The following is an 18,479-nucleotide window of genomic DNA, read 5'->3' as shown; positions in this document are numbered from 1 at the left end:
TTGGAGAAAGATCACCTTCCCTATTGAGGTTTATCAAAATTGTTATAATTGTGTCTGACAACAAGTTTGTTTCAGAAAGCAACCAGCAGAGTTGCGATTACTGCTCTGAAGTATAATGTCAGGATTGGAACAAGAGAAAAAGTGAAATGGATTTACTGAGCAACTTATCCCCACATGTAAAAATGCTACAGTCCCCTTCTGGATCTGAGATACAGTACAGTGCAAAAGTTTTAGGCAAGTGTTGAACAAACGATGCAAAATAAGAATATTAAAGAATAAATAAAAAATTGTTTATTCACTTTGCATTAACAAAAGAGGAATCTAAATCCCACCAATATCTAGTGTGACCGCCCTTTACAATCACAACAGCATCACACACCAATTCTTCTCGGTCACTTGCACACAGATTTTGAAGAAACTCAGCAGGAGGTTGTGCCAAACATCCTGGAGAACTGACCCCAGATCTTCTGTGTCTGAAACTTGTGCGGATCCTTCTGTATCTTCATGTGATCCCAGACAGACTGGATGATGTGAGGTCAGGGCTCTGTGTGGCTGGATCATCATCCCCAGGACTCCTCGTTCTTAATGACACTGGTTGGATGTTTGGGGTTGTTGTCCGGCAAGAAAATAAATTTGGAGCTAATCAGGAGTTTCCTGATGGTATTACATGATGGATTAGCATCCGCTTGTATTTCTCAAAATTGAAGACACCAAGAAAAGGGCAACAGTCACAGAATTCAGCCAAGGAAACTTAGTGCAGCAGACGAGACATCATGTTACTTCCATTTCAAATCAAAAGGTGTCCAGCAGTGCCATCAGCTAAGAACTGGCAGCATCTAGATATGCACACCTACCGTTTGGGGAAGTCGGGACAGAAGTTGTCTTCATGTAAGAATTGCAGTAAAAAAAACAAACAAAAACACTTTCTACTTGGACACAAGAACTAGTGACTCAACTATATATGAAAACATAGGAACTGGGTGCAGAAAAATGTCAGCAGGAGCGCTGGACCGAGGAGTCACAATCTGCTATATAATTGTCTAAGGGTCACTTCCGTCTTTCTCTCTGTAACAGAAATCCCAAGTCGCTGATTTGCCGCGACCAATCAGCGACGGGCACAGTCCGGCGGCAAAATGGCCGCTCCTTACACCCCGCAGTCAGCGCCCGCTCCATACTCCCCGCAGTCAGCGCTCAGACAGGGTTAATGGCAGCGTTAGCGGACCGCGTTATGCCGTGGGTAACGCACTCAGTTAACGCTGCTATTAACCCTATGTGACCAACTTTTTACTATTGACGCTGCCTATGCAGCATCAATAGTAAAAAGATCTAATGTTAAAAATAATAATAAAAAATAGTTATATACTCACCGTCCGTCGGCCCCTCGGATCCAGAAAAGGCCTTTCCCGCTCCTCGCAACGCTCCGGTGACCACTCCATGCATTGCAATCTCGCGAGATGATGACTTAGCGTTCTCGCGAGACCGCAATGCACTCTTTGGACCGGAGCGCGCGAGGAGCATCGGTAAACGTTTTGCCTGGATCCGGTGGCCAACAGAACGTGAGTATATCACTATTTTAATTCTTTATTTTAACAGGGATAGGATGCCCACATTGCTATATACTATGTGGGCTGTGTAATATACTACGTGGACTGTGCAATATACTACGTGGACTGTGCAATATACTAAGTGGCTGTGCAATACACTACGTGGACTGTGCAATATACTACGTGGCTGCGCAATATCCTATGTGGGCTGTGCTATATACTACGTGGACTGTATTATATACCGCGTGCGTGGGCTGTTATATACTACATGGCTGTGTTATATGCTATGTGGGCTGTGCTATATACTACGTGGCTGTGCTATATACTACGTGGCTGTGCTATATACTATGTGGCCGGCCGCGAACAATCAGCGACAGGTGCAGTCCGGCCGCTAATTGGCGCCGGATTTGAACCACGCTTCGCTAATTGGTCGTGGTTGACCGAATCCTGTGTATTCAATGTATTATTCTAAAATCTTCATAAATAAACTACATACATATTCTAGAATGCGTTAGAATCGGGCTACCATCTAGTGTGATATAGTGGACTACCTGAAGCAGATTGTTCCAGAGGGGCTGGACACACAATAATGAGGGTCTGCAGGAATGGTGCATGGTGGTGGAAGGTCCTGCAAGTTTGTGGCTGCACTTCAGCAAAATGGAGTTGGGGATTTGGTCAGGATTATTGATGTCCTCAATACCGAGAAATCCTGGCAGTTACTTACTCATCATGTAATACCATCAGGAGGCGTCTGTTTGGCTGGATTTTGGGGGTCATTGTACGATTACAGAATAAATTGGAGCTAATGTCATAAAGAAGGAAAACTGGAAGTGATGATCCGACCCTGGAGCCCTGATCTTACACCATCCATGAAGAGACAGAAGGATCCGCACAAGCTTCATACACAGAAGATCTGGGGTCAGGTCTCAGAGATGTTTGGAATAATCTCCTGCCGAGTCACTCTATAACCTGTGGAACTGTAACATGTAGATGTGATGAAGGTAAAGGGCGGCCATCCAATATTGAAGGGATTTAGATTTCTCTTTTGTTCAGTCACTTTCTATTTTGTTAAATCGATAGCCTACTTCTATCTTTGAATGTTTCTTACTCTGCAGCATTTTCACCACACCTGCCTCAAAAGTTTGCACAGTGGCCGATAGGCAAATATGTTCTCTCTTTATCCTTTTAGATGACGCACTGTACTTACACTTTGATCATGGAAATGTCACTAGAAGGCGACCACGCTCAGAGGAGTACTGACAAATAGGGAGGTGCACAGAACACTTACCTTTCTTAAGCCCAGGCCTATAAAACGATCTCCGTTTAGGAGGTGAGCACCATGTCTTATCTGTGAATGATGAAGAATACACCGACCTTCCTGCCCAATTTAAGCAATAGGAGAAGCGAAACTAGCCGAAGTGAAATTTCGATGGTAACTGGTGGGTCTTAGGCACGCTGGACTGTCAATGATGACCGTTAAGGATACAGCTAGGGGTCCGATCTCTGGGACCTCCACCAATCCTGAGAATGAAGGGCTAAGATGAAGATCCAGAGCTGCTTTCCCTTCAGCTGCATAGTAGTAGGCGGCTGGGACAGCCCTGTGCAGAAGAAAAACTGAGGGGGAACACAACAGCCCCTTACTCTCAGGCTTGATGGAGGGCAGACTGCTGGCAATCATTAAAGGGGCAGTGGAGTATGCGTTCCTACCATATGTATGTGTTTGCGTATTCTATTCATTTGCAACCACTTAATGCGAAGGGAACACCCCTTTAAGCATCACTCTTCCCGACTTGGTGGCTTAATAAAGGTCAGGTTTATGGGTTGATACTGGTCAAAGAATTTTCTGTTGAAGTGTTCTGGTGTGAGGACGCTGTGGACTCTCTCTACATGGGGGATATTGTGGTGAAGAAGGTGCCTGGAAAGGATAAACACAAAGCTGCATGTACAATATGCAGACATACCTGGTTAAGCGCCCATCTATAGTGCCTGGAGATTTTATAGTAGCCCTGAAACTTTCTATGTTCTGGGGGAGCAGGGACCTCGGAGAGGTCAGGCTGATTGATGTGAGTGATAGCATCTCCGTAGGAGTCAATAACTCTGGCAGTTTCGGCATGGCCGCAGTCCTGGCTTACAACGATGGGAAACTGCTCTGCTGAGGGCCGGAACTTGAGCAGCGAGTCCAGGCACTTCCTCACGGAGGGCCGATCACACGCTACGACGAGAACTGGAATGACTGGTGACTGAGAGTCAGAGGCCACAGGCGTTGGCGATGGAAGAGAGGCATTTAGGAGCAGCTGAGGCAACTCAGGTCCATGGGCAGCATTTGGCGGAGCGGGCCGGCGGTTAAGCAGCCCGCTATAGTGATGGATTTGTTGGAGAAGCCCCTTCTGTTTCTCTAACTCAGCTTCTGCTTCTTCAGCAAGTCTGATTACATGTGCCGTAAGGTCTGAAGCGTCGGGAGTCTTTGGACGGCTCATGAGGTAGAGTAGAAGAATGGCATTCCATGAAATAAACAGGGCCGCCCCCCAGGCCGCCACGCGAACCTTGCGCGGCATTCCCCTGGGGGGTCCCAGTATGTACTTAGAGGGGCGAGCTCTCAAAGCAATGGATGTGCCCCTTTTAAAATCACGGAAAACTGAAGATTCGCTGTTTGACCCTCGTGGTTGGCGCTTTACAAATACACCAGTGGTCCAAACAGTCGGGAAATGTCAAACGTCTGACTCTTATACAGAGCAGATGCTTCACAAAGCATCAAAGGGGCATTTACAAAAGAAATACCGAGGACATCCTCCACTTCTCAATGTCGCATGATTAGATGGATCGTCTTCAAAGAAAGCAACCGGACATCCACCGACCTGTAAAAGAGAAAAGTGAAGCGATCAGGACACAGATCTACTGGTAACAAGTCAGACAAAAATACAGGGGAGACATTCACGTCATCGCCGTTCTGTTTGCATGGAGCCACTAAAACGGCCGTAACCACTGACTTCTGACCAAAATGGGTGGAGCGATTTAGAGAGGTCACTCAAAAGTTTATGACCAGTAATCCTAACAGAAGTAATCCAAGCAATCAGGGCTGTGACTGAGGTACGACGCACCTTCTGCCTCACATCCAAATGATCTACGCACTGCCTAGTAATTATTAGGCCATATAATCCTCCGCACTGGAGACTATTTCCAGTTCATGGAGGCCCAGAGATGTTGCCATGTAAACTGACAGTACACCCTCACGTCATGGGAATGTGATCCTGCAGCCACAATCCGGAATTACAGAGCATGGAAATGAGTAAGGAGATTAATGCAGCAGTAAATGGCCGGATCTGCAGTCAACGACCGTGGGTTTTGTAACCCTATGACATGTAAATCAGACACTTTAGTGATTAGTGGAAAAAAAAGACAAATTATGAACAAAGTCAACAAGCAAACAAGAGAAAGGCACCCAGCAAAGGCTTCCGCATGGCATCTAATGACAAAAGAGCCAAAAGACAATTTTTCTAGCGCGTATTACTGCAAGTCGATTTATAATCGTTTACTATCATTTACATCTTACGACTTCAATTTTTTCATACAAATGATTGAACCTACAGTCCATTTTAGGCTTCTCCTCTCCCCATCTATCGTTAGTTCGCTCGTTGCATTTTCCTCTTCCATAAGTTAGCATTGGTTCGCTCGTTGCATTATCCTCCTCCGTAAGTTAGCATTGGTTCGCTCGTTGCATTTTCCTCCTCCGTAAGTTAGCATCGGTTCGCTCGTTGCATTTTCCTCCTCCGTAAGTTAGCATCGGCTCGCTCGTTGCATTATCCTCCTCCGTAAGTTAGCATTGGTTCGCTCGTTGCATTTTCCTCCTCCGTAAGTTAGCATCGGCTCGCTCGTTGCATTTTCCTCCTCCGTAAGTTAGCATCGGCTCGCTCGTTGCATTTTCCTCCTCCGTAAGTTAGCATCGGTTCGCTCGTTGCATTTTCCTCCTCCGTAAGTTAGCATCGGCTCGCTCGTTGCATTATCCTCCTCCGTAAGTTAGCATCGGCTCGCTCGTTGCATTTTCCTCCTCCGTAAGTTAGCATCGGTTCGCTCGTTGCATTTTCCTCCTCCGTAAGTTAGCATTGGTTCGCTCGTTGCATTTTCCTCCTCCGTAAGTTAGCATTGGTTCGCTCGTTGCATTTTCCTCCTCCGTAAGTTAGCATTGGTTCGCTCGTTGCATTTTCCTCCTCCGTAAGTTAGCATTGGTTCGCTCATTGCTCTCTCCCTGTCCAACACCTATTGTTGCTTTGCTCATTGCATTCTCCCTCTCCATAAGATGTCATTGTTTCGCTCTCCCAGTTTCACAGCCACCATTTGGTTGATTTTTGAACTCTTCCTCGCCTTTCATCATTGTCTTGATCGCTGCTCTCCTCCTTCCTTCACCATCGCGGGTTCGATCATTGAGCTCCACCTTATCAATCATCTATTTGATCACTGGATTCTCTGCCTCCCATACCCATTTCTGGATAAACATTGGATTCGCTCTCTCCCTTACCCACGAGGGACACTGGTTTCTCCGCCTCCATTACCGATCCTTGGTTTCTTCCCATTACTAGGTGCTTGTTTGATAGTTGGATTCTCCCCTTCTCTAACCCATCAATGATTTGATCGTTGGTTTCTTTCGCTCATGTGGGTTTGATAATTGGTTTGCACCGCTGAATTACTAATAGTTTGTTTCTCTTCCCTCCCGCAACGGCTCGATCATTGTTTTCTCCCACTTCGCTTAGTCATGAGTGGTTTCCATCCCTCCCTCGCAGTTTACATTGTTGCTGGTAGCACATACTACTTATATGACAGGATGCGCAGTTAACAAATGACAATTCTCATGTCCGCATAAAAGATTTATCGATGTAAAAAATGGTATTCTCATTTGTCATAGGTTCGATCATGGGTTTGATTGATGGCTTCTTCCCCCACCTTTAGATGACTGTTGGTAGCGTAGCCCCTGCTTACATGACGGAATGCGCTCGTGAAAAATTATGATTTTTAGGTCTGCATAAAACATACGTAAGAGGACAATGCGTCAAATTATCGTTTGTTGATGGGATTGGTGGACATTATTGCAGTAGGAAAGGATCAAAACCAAATGTTTATGTAAGCAACTGCTCTGAGGATTATCGCTCAGTGGAGAAAGACCTTAAAGCCATGTGCACACGTTCAGGTTTTTTCGCGCTAAAAACGCTATAAAAACTCATTAAAAACGCATACATTATGCATTCTATCATTTAGAATGCATTCGGCATGTTTTGTGCACATGGATGCGTTTTTTTCCGCGAAAAAAACGCATCGCGGTAAAAAAAATGAGCATGTTCATTATTTTTGCGGATTGTCTGCGTTTTTCCCGCACCAAAAACGCACCAAATACGCGTCAAAATCGCGGTAAAATCGCATGCGGATTTCTGGCAGAAATGTCCGGTTTTTGTCAGGAAAATTTCTGCAAGAAATCCTGACATGTGCACATACCCTAAAGAACAGGTAGAACTTCAGCCGAAAATGCAAATTTGGAAGAGTTGCCTTCACGGAGCTCCCTGACAAGGAGCATTGTGATTAAGTGACCTGTAGTTGGTGAAGATGAGGTTCTTTTGGTGCTTCTTATAGTTATTTCATCTGCCTGACTAGATCCTTATTACTGCAAGCCCATTTACATTTCGTTACTATCATTTACGTGTTAGAACTTCAGCTTTTCAATCATAACGGAACTTACTAACGGTTGTTGGTCTCTTCCCTCTCTCACCGACTGCAAGTTCCATCGTAGTTTTTTTCCTGTCCCTTTTTTCCTGTTGACCTCTAACCCTCTAGCAGTCGCGGCCAGATTGATGCTCTCTTCCCCTCGTCGGTCCGATGGTTTCCCTCACTCCAGCAGTCGGCGGCCCGATCGTTGCCCTCCCGCTTCTAGCAGTCGTCGGCACAATCAAATCATTGCCCTCTCCGCTTCTAGCGGTCGTCGGCACAATCATTGCCCTCTCCGCTTCTAGCGGTCGTCGGCACAATCATTGCCCTCTCCGCTTCTAGCGGTCGTCGGCACAATCATTGCCCTCTCCGCTCCTAGCGGTCGTCGGCACAATCATTGCCCTCTCCGCTTCTAGCGGTCGTCGGCACAATCATTGCCCTCTCCGCTTCTAGCGGCCGTCGGCAAAATCATTGCCCTCTCCGCTTCTAGCGGCCGTCGGCAAAATCATTGCCCTCTCCGCTTCTAGCGGTTGTCGGCACAATCATTGCCCTCTCCGCTTCTAGCGGTCGTCGGTACAATCATTGCCCTCTCCGCTTCTAGCGGTCGTCGGCACAATCAAATCATTGTCCTCTCCGCTTCTAGCGGTCGTCGGCACAATCATTGCCCTCTCCGCTTCTAGCGGTCGTCGGCACAATCATTGCCCTCTCCGCTTCTAGCGGTCGTCGGCACAATCATTGCCCTCCCCCCACTATAGTGTCGACAATCAAATTTTCCCCCGCTAGCCATTGTCGACATGATCGTTGCCCTAACCCTTCTAGCTGTTGGCCAGATCCTTGCTCTCCCCATTCTAGCCGTCATTGACCCGTTCATTGCCCTCTCCCACGCTGATATTGCGACGGTCGAGTTCTCCCCCTCTAGCATTCGTCGGCCCTATCATTGCCTTCTTCCCTTACTGATCATTAATTTCATTGTTGCTGTCCTCCTTACATTACACATCATCAGTTTGACAGCGGGTTTCTGCTCCTTCCTTTAACGTTTGCATACAAAATGCGATGACTGACAACAGAACGAACAATCACTTGTGGTTGGATCGCCGATTATACTGGCCTGCCCGACAAGAGGCACCACGATTCTAAGTATTATGATCTACTAGGGGATTTTCGACATCTGCCGAGCCGTGGTCTGGAAAGCTGCCAAACCAAACAGACAATTCCCTGCAAACAGGTGATACAAAAAAAAAAAAAAGACAAAGATGACCATGAAGACAACAACTAAGTCTGGATCAGCTCGGAGTAGGGCATGGAGCTTCCTCCAACAAACTAGTCACATGGAAAGTCTTCACTCCTTATGAAATAAGAACTAGAAAAGTAGTGAACCTTTCTCACAGCGCGCTCAGCCGCCGTATCTGAGCACCTGTCGGCTTCCTGGAATTCTTGTCTTTGGGGACTGTTAATCTACCCCTCCCCCAGCTCAGATTAACGACTCTTTTAATAAGAGATTAAGTGTTTTAAATAGCAGGTTAACCAGATTAGAGAAGAGTAAAAGCAGCCAGAGAGAAGGAGAAATCCAGGTGATCATGTGATCAGGAGACGAGGAAGGGTCATGCTACCATACGGATGCGTGCGGAGACCCAGAGACCGAGACAAGCGAGCACACAGTCAGCAACCACAAAAACAGGAAACTGAGCAGGGAAGGTTATCGCATCCATGACCTTAGGCAATCAGTGTTCTCCACAGGGCAAAGAATCTACAACTCCCAGCAGCCGTGCGGGGAAGGAGCTAAAACTTTCACAAATTAGAGAAAAAAAAAAAAAATTGTTCAAATGAAAGGAAGACCACCAAGAACTGACACCACCGGTTACCTGAGCCGGCTGGGTGAAGGCAGCTTCCCACAAAGGGAACAGATCGTGCCTGGTGGTCTTCTAGAATGACAGACCCCAATAGAGGAGGGATCCTGATAAAGAGGTTGGCCGGGATGATTGGTTTCTGATTTCACCTTCTCCCCGACACAGCGCCATCCTTTCCCGTAGGCAGTGTCCGGTACTGCAGCATTCAGGCGAAGGAAATCCTTGACCAGGACAAACCTGGGTTTTAACATTTCTTGTTCTTCCTCAATGTCTACAAATTGTAGGACAATGCCGCCATCTATCTGCCGGCAGAGCCCAACTAATGTCTGTGACCAGATCTGAGCTGCTCAAGGAATCTCACAAAATTCTACAACCTTGCTATCAAATGTGCAGATATTTATTTTTCCACCTAAAATAAAAGTCACATTCTTGACCCGAAGACCCCCATAGAATAATGTCTCTGCCAGCTTTAACCCTGTCTGCCAGACTAGAGCCCCCTAGACAGGAGGGTCCGCCAGCTCGAGGGGCTGCTTACGTTAGAGGGTAGGGACTGACAGATGTAGGCAGTGAGAGAAAACTAAAAAGATCAAAAAGGATTTAAAGACAAGAAATGACCAGAGGAAAAAAGGAGGAGAGCGAGTCAGCTACGAAGGAGGAATAGAAAGTAGGGTAGAATCCAACCTGTAGATCTCAGGGATCGCCGGAGGAACTTCTTCCACAACTTTCCAAACTTTTTCCCTTCTGGTGGGTGTCTCGCCCTCTTCCTTCCCTAGAGCTGACGCTCACCCCTTCACTGCTGTCTCTCGCTCTCTCGCAGACTGTCTGGCTTCTTCCTGCACTGCTCAGGAAGTCAGCTGAAAAAGCATTAGATTACAGGCACAGTCACACATGAAAGAGACAGCCCCAAGAAGGCGGTTCTGTCATTACCCACTCCAAGACCGACACGCTCCAGTCACATGCAGAACTGCACAAACCGGGCGAGCAAAGTTCACAGCGTGTGTACGGTGGAGCATAGGGCCGAGCACCTATAGCACGGAGGCCGCGGATCAGATGGCGGAGACCGGCCCGGATTACATTACAGCCACATCTCTATATTCATCAGTCAAGAACAAGAGCTGAAACTGATCTGCGCTCCATCCGATCCCCCCTGAACCCACGACTTAGCGTCCACCGATTACCTACGGTGCCAAGAGACACACCCTCATACCCACATTAGTTTGCAGCTTTCTAAACCTTTGCAAAAGTTAAAAATATTTAAAAGGTGTTTTCAGGAATATCATGTAGAAAAAAAGGCCCAGAAAGAAAAAAATAAATAAATTAAAAAAAAAAAAAAATTGTCACGTACTACAATGCTACAAAAGTGCAAAAATACACGGCGAACACGGACCTATATTTTGTTATGGAATCTAATGTAACATTCAGCTGGAAAAAGATTAAAAAAAAATTAAGAAAAAAAAAATAAATTGCTGCAGACGCCAAATGTGAATCCAGAGTTTTGTGTTTCAGAGTTGGTGTCATCAGGGTTTTTGTGCTGACAGTTATTACTTCTACTGATACTGGGAAGCCGAGAAGCAGCAGAGCAGCGAAACCGGCCCCCATTAGAAGCAGAATACTGTAGAGGAGCAGATCCGGCTCATGTAACCGGGTCACTAATAGCCCTAATCACACCGGCACTGCTATCAGGAGTCCTGGAAGTACCGAGGAAGCTCCAACCCCAAACACCATGTCAGGACCAGCACTAATCACACCAGCACTGCTGTCAGGAGTCCTGGAAGTACCGAGGAAGCTCCAACCCCAAACACCATGTCAGGACCAGCACTAATCACACCGGCACTGCTGTCAGGAGTCCTGGAAGTACCGAGGAAGCTCCAACCCCAAACACCATGTCAGGACCAGCACTAATCACACCGGCACTGCTATCAGGAGTCCTGGAAGTACCGAGGAAGCTCCAACCCCAAACACCATGTCAGGACCAGCACTAATCACACCGGCACTGCTGTCAGGAGTCCTGGAAGTACCGAGGAAGCTCCAACCCCAAACACCATGTCAGGACCAGCACTAATCACACCGGCACTGCTGTCAGGAGTCCTGGAAGTACCGAGGAAGCTCCAACCCCAAACACCATGTCAGGACCAGCACTAATCACACCGGCACTGCTGTCAGGAGTCCTGGATGCACAAAGGAAGCTCCAACCCCAAACACCATGTCAGGACCAGCACTAATCACACCAGCACTGCTGTCAGGAGTCCTGGAAGTACCGAGGAAGCTCCAACCCCAAACACCATGTCAGGACCAGCACTAATCACACCGGCACTGCTGTCAGGAGTCCTGGAAGTACCGAGGAAGCTCCAACCCCAAACACCATGTCAGGACCAGCACTAATCACACCGGCACTGCTGTCAGGAGTCCTGGAAGTACCGAGGAAGCTCCAACCCCAAACACCATGTCAGGACCAGCACTAATCACACCAGCACTGCTGTCAGGAGTCCTGCAAGTACCGAGGAAGCTCCAACCCCAAACACCATGTCAGGACCAGCACTAATCACACCGGCACTGCTGTCAGGAGTCCTGGAAGTACCGAGGAAGCTCCAACCCCAAACACCATGTCAGGACCAGCACTAATCACACCGGCACTGCTGTCAGGAGTCCTGGATGCACAAAGGAAGCTCCAACCCCAAACACCATGTCAGGACCAGCACTAATCACACCAGCACTGCTGTCAGGAGTCCTGGAAGTACCGAGGAAGCTCCAACCCCAAACACCATGTCAGGACCAGCACTAATCACACCGGCACTGCTGTCAGGAGTCCTGGAAGTACCGAGGAAGCTCCAACCCCAAACACCATGTCAGGACCAGCACTAATCACACCGGCACTGCTGTCAGGACTCCTGCGTGTACAGAGGAAGCTAAAACCCCAAACACCATGTCAGGACTAGCACTAATCACACCGGCACTGCTGTCAGGAGTCCTGGAAGTACCGAGGAAGATCCAACCCTAAACACCATGTCAGGACCAGCACTAATCACACCAGCACTGCTGTCAGGAGTCCTGGAAGTAACGAGGAAGCTCCAACCCCAAACACCATGTCAGGACCAGCACTAATCACACCGGCACTGCTGTCAGGAGTCCTGGAAGTACCGAGGAAGCTCCAACCCCAAACACCATGTCAGGACCAGCACTAATCACACCAGCACTGCTGTCAGGAGTCCTGGAAGTACCGAGGGAGCTCCAACCCCAAACACCATGTCAGGACCAGCACTAATCACACCGGCACTACTGTCAGGAGTCCTGGAAGTACCGAGGGAGCTCCAACCCCAAACAACATGTCAGGACCAGCACTAATCACACCGGCACTGCTGTCAGGAGTCCTGGAAGTACCGAGGAAGATCCAACCCTAAACACCATGTCAGGACCAGCACTAATCACACCAGCACTGCTGTCAGGAGTCCTGGAAGTACTGAGGAAGCTCCAACCCCAAACAACATGTCAGGACTAGCACTAATCACACCGGCACTGCTGTCAGGACTCCTGCGTGTACAGAGGAAGCTAAAACCCCAAACACCATGTCAGGACTAGCACTAATCACACCGGCACTGCTGTCAGGAGTCCTGGAAGTACTGAGGAAGCTCCAACCCCAAACAACATGTCAGGACTAGCACTAATCACACCGGCACTGCTGTCAGGACTCCTGCGTGTACAGAGGAAGCTAAAACCCCAAACACCATGTCAGGACTAGCACTAATCACACCAGCACTGCTGTCAGGAGTCCTGAATGTACAGAGGAAGCTCCAACCCCAAACACCATGTCAAGACCATAATTAATAACACAGGTACTACTGTCGGGAAACATGGATATCCAGAAGAGGAGGTTCCCAACCCCAAACACTGTCAGGACCAGCCCTAATCACAGAGGCAGTGTTGTCAGGAGTCCTGGATGTTTGGAGGGGAAATTCCCTATTCCTGTCGAGCAGGAAGCTATTGGGGGTGAGAGCGCTGCGTCCTGAGTGCAGCAGACGGATCCGAGTGAGCCCCGCACAGGTCGTCCCCGCAATGGCCCCCGCGCTCTGAGCACCCGGACTGGGGACAGTTTTCTTCCTGCCTCGCTATTGACCGACGTCTAAACAACTCTACGCCTGGAGCGCGCAGCTCGTAAATGGCAGTGGGCAGCTCCTGGATCCGGTAACGCCCAAAACCAGCTCCGTAAAAGACTGTGCCCAGGACCGGAGCCACGAGGCGGATCACAGATCCAAACACGGCATTGTTACACAGGGTTAACCCCTTCCCTCCTCCAGTGTCAGTTCTCACTGTGCTTCTGGCATTTTCATCATGAACCAGGAAGCCCAGGATGAGCAGACAGCACACACCCCAGAAGTATGACAATGCACAAATACACAATACGCCGCTACTCTGGGAGCCGGGGGCCCTGAACATTTCCCTGAAGAGCCCTACAACACTGACTTTTGGGGTGCTCTCACATGGCGGGTCTTGTGGGGGGCAGGACGGGACATTTATGTTAAGGATCGGTGCAGACACTGTGGACATGTACACAGTCCGACTAATCAATAGAAGAAGGAATAATGGGCCAACACAGGGGCGGAGATCATTACCTCTCCAACACACCAAACCTGCAGGAGCAATGGAGCGGCGCCGATGTGTTGGGAGAAAAGACGCCAACATATGCACAGTGACGGAGGTAAACGCGTCACACCTGCTGCAAAACAGCAAAGAAAAATAGCAACAACGGCGCGAGACGTCAGATCTCAATCACTGTGCTGCTACTAAGAAACCCTACAGTTACAAATCTGTACAGAAAAAACAGAAGTTGTAGGTTCTCACTACAGGGAGCTCCCCCTAGTGGTGGCTGCAGACAGGATCTTATCATGCATCTCTGTATACAGGGAGCTCCCCCTAGTGGTGGCTGCAGACAGGATCTCATCATGTATCTCTGTATACAGGGAGCTCCCCCTAGTGGTGGCTGCAGACAGGATCTTATCGTGTATCTCTGTATACAGGGAGCTCCCCCTAGTGGTGACTGCAGACAGGATCTTATCATGTATCTCTGTATACAAGGAGCTCCCCCTAGTGGTGACTGCAGACAGGATCTTATCATGTATCGCTGTATACAGGGAGCTCCCCCTAGTGGTGGCTGCAGACAGGATCTTATCGTGTATCTCTGTATACAGGGAGCTCCCCCTAGTGGTGACTGCAGACAGGATCTTATCATGTATCTCTGTATACAAGGAGCTCCCCCTAGTGGTGACTGCAGACAGGATCTTATCATGTATCTCTGTATACAGGGAGCTCCCCCTAGTGGTGGCTGCAGACAGGATCTTATCATGTATCTCTGTATACAGGGAGCTCCCCCTAGTGGTGACTGCAGACAGGATCTTATCATGTATCTCTGTATACAGGGAGCTCCCCCAGTGGTGTCTGCAGACAGGATCTTATCATGTATCTCTGTATACAGGGAGCTCCCCCAGTGGTGGCTGCAGACAGGATCTTATCATGTATCTCTGTATACAGGGAGCTCCCCCTAGTGGTGACTGCAGACAGGATCTTATCGTGTATCTCTGTATACAGGGAGCTCCCCCTAGTGGTGGCTGCAGACAGGATCTTATCATGTATCTCTGTATACAGGGAGCTCCCCCTAGTGGTGGCTGCAGACAGGATCTTATCATGTATCTCTGTATACAGGAAGCTCCCCCTAGTGGTGGCTGCAGACAGGATCTTATCATGTATCTCTGTATACAGGGAGCTCCCCCTAGTGGTGACTGCAGACAGGATCTTACCGTGTATCTCTGTATACAGGGAGCTCCCCCTAGTGGTGACTGCAGACAGGATCTTATCGTGTATCTCTGTATACAGGGAGCTCCCCCTAGTGGTGGCTGCAGACAGGATCTTATCATGTATCTCTGTATACAGGGAGCACCCCTAGTGGTGGCTGCAGACAGGATCTTATCTTGTATCTCTGTATCCAGGGAGCTCCCCCTAGTGGTGGCTGCAGACAGGATCTTATCATGTATCTCTGTATACAGGGAGCTCCCCCTAGTGGTGACTGCAGACAGGATCTTATCATGTATCTCTGTATACAAGGAGCTCCCCCTAGTGGTGACTGCAGACAGGATCTTATCATGTATCGCTGTATACAGGGAGCTCCCCCTAGTGGTGGCTGCAGACAGGATCTTATCGTGTATCTCTGTATACAGGGAGCTCCCCCTAGTGGTGACTGCAGACAGGATCTTATCATGTATCTCTGTATACAAGGAGCTCCCCCTAGTGGTGACTGCAGACAGGATCTTATCATGTATCTCTGTATACAGGGAGCTCCCCCTAGTGGTGGCTGCAGACAGGATCTTATCATGTATCTCTGTATACAGGGAGCTCCCCCTAGTGGTGACTGCAGACAGGATCTTATCATGTATCTCTGTATACAGGGAGCTCCCCCAGTGGTGTCTGCAGACAGGATCTTATCATGTATCTCTGTATACAGGGAGCTCCCCCAGTGGTGGCTGCAGACAGGATCTTATCATGTATCTCTGTATACAGGGAGCTCCCCCTAGTGGTGACTGCAGACAGGATCTTATCGTGTATCTCTGTATACAGGGAGCTCCCCCTAGTGGTGGCTGCAGACAGGATCTTATCATGTATCTCTGTATACAGGGAGCTCCCCCTAGTGGTGGCTGCAGACAGGATCTTATCATGTATCTCTGTATACAGGAAGCTCCCCCTAGTGGTGGCTGCAGACAGGATCTTATCATGTATCTCTGTATACAGGGAGCTCCCCCTAGTGGTGACTGCAGACAGGATCTTACCGTGTATCTCTGTATACAGGGAGCTCCCCCTAGTGGTGGCTGCAGACAGGATCTTATCATGTATCTCTGTATCCAGGGAGCTCCCCCTAGTGGTGGCTGCAGACAGGATCTTATCATGTATCTCTGTATACAGGGAGCTCCCCCTAGTGGTGGCTGCAGACAGGATCTTATCATGTATCTCTGTATACAGGGAGCTCCCCCTAGTGGTGGCTGCAGACAGGATCTTATCATGTATCTCTGTATACAGGGAGCTCCCCCTAGTGGTGGCTGCAGACAGGATCTTATCATGTATCTCTGTATACAGGGAGCTCCCCCTAGTGGTGACTGCAGACAGGATCTTATCATGTATCTCTGTATACAGGGAGCTCCCCCAGTGGTGGCTGCAGACAGGATCTTATCATGTATCTCTGTATACAGGGAGCTCCCCCTAGTGGTGGCTGCAGACAGGATTTTATGTATCTATAGAGTGAGCTGGAGAGCTGTGTTTTTTTTTTTTTCTTCAAGCGCACACAAAACAGGATTGTCTCACTTGCCCCAGAGTGCCATCGTCGTGCCCGGGTCTCCAGTGATTTTTCCTCATTTTGATGTCATTTCTCTCTATAAAGAAAAAAAAAAATAGAAAAAGAAATGTCTATTAGTACAGTCACATATAGTACAAGTAAAAACAGTGACAAGTCACTGCACGTCCCAGAAAATAAAAAAGTTATGCACCACCATTCAACATCACATCTTAGGTGACAAAAAAAATAAAAATTTATGTACAGTACAGACCAAAAGTTTGGACACACCTTCTCATTTAAAGATTCTTCTGTATTTTCATGACTATGAAAATTGTAAATTCACACTGAAGGCATCAAAACGCTGAATGAACACATGTGGAATTATATACTTAACAAAAAAGTGTGAAACAACTGAAATTATGTCTTATATTCTAGGTTCTTCAAAGTAGCCACCTTTTGCTTTGATGACTGCTTTGCACACTCTTGGCATTCTCTTGATGAGCTTCAAGAGGTAGTCACCGGGAATGGTTTTCTCTTCACAGGTGTGCCCTGTCAGGTTTAATAAGTGGGATTTCTTGCCTTATAAATGGGGTTGGGACCATCAGTTGTGTTGTGCAGAAGTCTGGTGGATACACAGCTGATAGTCTTACTGAATAGACTGTTAGAATTTGTATTATGGCAAGAAAAAAGCAGCTAAGTAAAGAAAAATGGGTGGCCATCATTACTTTAAGAAATGAAGGTCAGTCCGAAAAATTGGGAAAACTTTGAAAGTGTCCCCAAGTGCAGTTGCAAAAACCATTAAAGGGACACTGTCACCTAAATTTGGAGGGAACAATCTTCAGCCATGGAGGCGGGGTTTTGGGGTTTTTGATTCACCCTTTCCTTACCCGCTGGCTGCATGCTGGCTGCAATATTGGATTGAAGTTCATTCTCTGTCCTCCGTAGTACATGCCTGCACAAGGTGCAATCTTGCCTTGCGCAGGTGTGTACTATGGAGGACAGAGAATGAACTTCAATCCAATATTGCAGCCAGCATGCAGCCAGCGGGTAAGGAAAGGGTGAATCAAAAACCCCAAAACCCCGCCTCCATGGCTGAAGATTGTTCCCTCCAAATTCAGGTGACAGTGTCCCTTTAAGCGCTACAAAGAAACTGGCTCACATGAGGACCGCCCCAGGAAAGGAAGACCAAGAGTCACCTCTGCTTCTGAGGATAAGTTTATCCGAGTTACCAGCCTCAGAAATCGCAGGTTAACAGCAGCTCAGATTAGAGACCAGGTCAATGCCACACAGAGTTCTAGCAGCAGACACATCTCTACGACAACTGTTAAGAGGAGACTTTGTGCAGCAGGCCTTCATGGTAAAATAGCTGCTAGGAAACCACTGCTAAGGACAGGCAACAAGCAGAAGAGACTTGTTTGGGCTAAAGAACACAAGGAATGGACATTAGACCAGTGGAAATCTGTACTTTGGTCTGATGAGTCCTAATTTGAGATCTTTGGTTCCAACCACCGTGTCTTTGTGCGACGCAGAAAAGGTGAACGGATGGACTCTACATGCCTGGTTCCCACCGTGAAGCATGGAGGAGGAGGAGGTGTGATGGTGTGGGGGGGGGGGGCTTTGCTGGTGACACTGTTGGGGATTTATTCAAAATTGAAGGCATACTGAACCAGCATGGCTACCACAGCATCTTGCAGCGGCATGCTATTCCATCCGGTTAGCGTTTAGTTGGACCATCATTTATTTTTCAACAGGACAATGACCCCAAACACATCCAGGCTGTGATGGGGTACTACGCCAGATGACCTGGCCTTCACAGTCACCAGACCTGAACCCAATCGAGATGGTTTGGGGTGAGCTGGACCGCAGCGTGAAGGGAAAAGGGCCAACAAGTGCTAAGCATCTCTGGGAACTCCTTCAAGATTTTTGGAAGGCCATTTCCGGTGACTATCTCTTGAAGCTCATCAAGAGAATGCCAAGAGTGTGCAAAGCAGTCATCAAAGCAAAAGGTGGCTACTTTGAAGAACCTAGAATATAAGACATATTTTCAGTTGTTTCACACTTTTTTGTTAAGTATATAATTCCACATGT

At 48.0% G+C, this 18,479-nt stretch overlaps 1 protein-coding gene across 4 annotated transcripts in view; it reads right to left on the bottom strand.

Annotated features, from left to right (window-relative positions):
* The window catches only part of MGAT1 (alpha-1,3-mannosyl-glycoprotein 2-beta-N-acetylglucosaminyltransferase), a 28,500-nt gene that overhangs the window by 1,412 nt on the left and 8,609 nt on the right, over positions 1-18,479 (bottom strand). For 2 of the 4 annotated variants that reach the window (XM_069746209.1, XM_069746208.1), the window contains exons 2-3: positions 16,425-16,488; positions 3,506-4,399 (exon numbers count right to left, since the gene is read on the bottom strand). In XM_069746209.1, coding sequence (XP_069602310.1) covers positions 3,506-4,099 — 594 coding nt within the window. In that variant the 5' untranslated portion in view covers positions 4,100-4,399; positions 16,425-16,488. Of the gene's footprint in view, positions 1-3,505; positions 4,400-9,760; positions 9,932-16,420; positions 16,489-18,479 lie in introns of those variants that run through there. The other 2 variants (XM_069746210.1, XM_069746207.1) reach the window with 2 other exon arrangements.

The sequence above is a fragment of the Ranitomeya imitator genome, chromosome 2 (assembly GCF_032444005.1).
Source record: "Ranitomeya imitator isolate aRanImi1 chromosome 2, aRanImi1.pri, whole genome shotgun sequence".
Taxonomy (NCBI): domain Eukaryota; kingdom Metazoa; phylum Chordata; class Amphibia; order Anura; family Dendrobatidae; genus Ranitomeya; species Ranitomeya imitator.
Note: the sequence above shows the minus strand (reverse complement) of the source record. Positions and strands in the feature narration are given on the sequence as shown.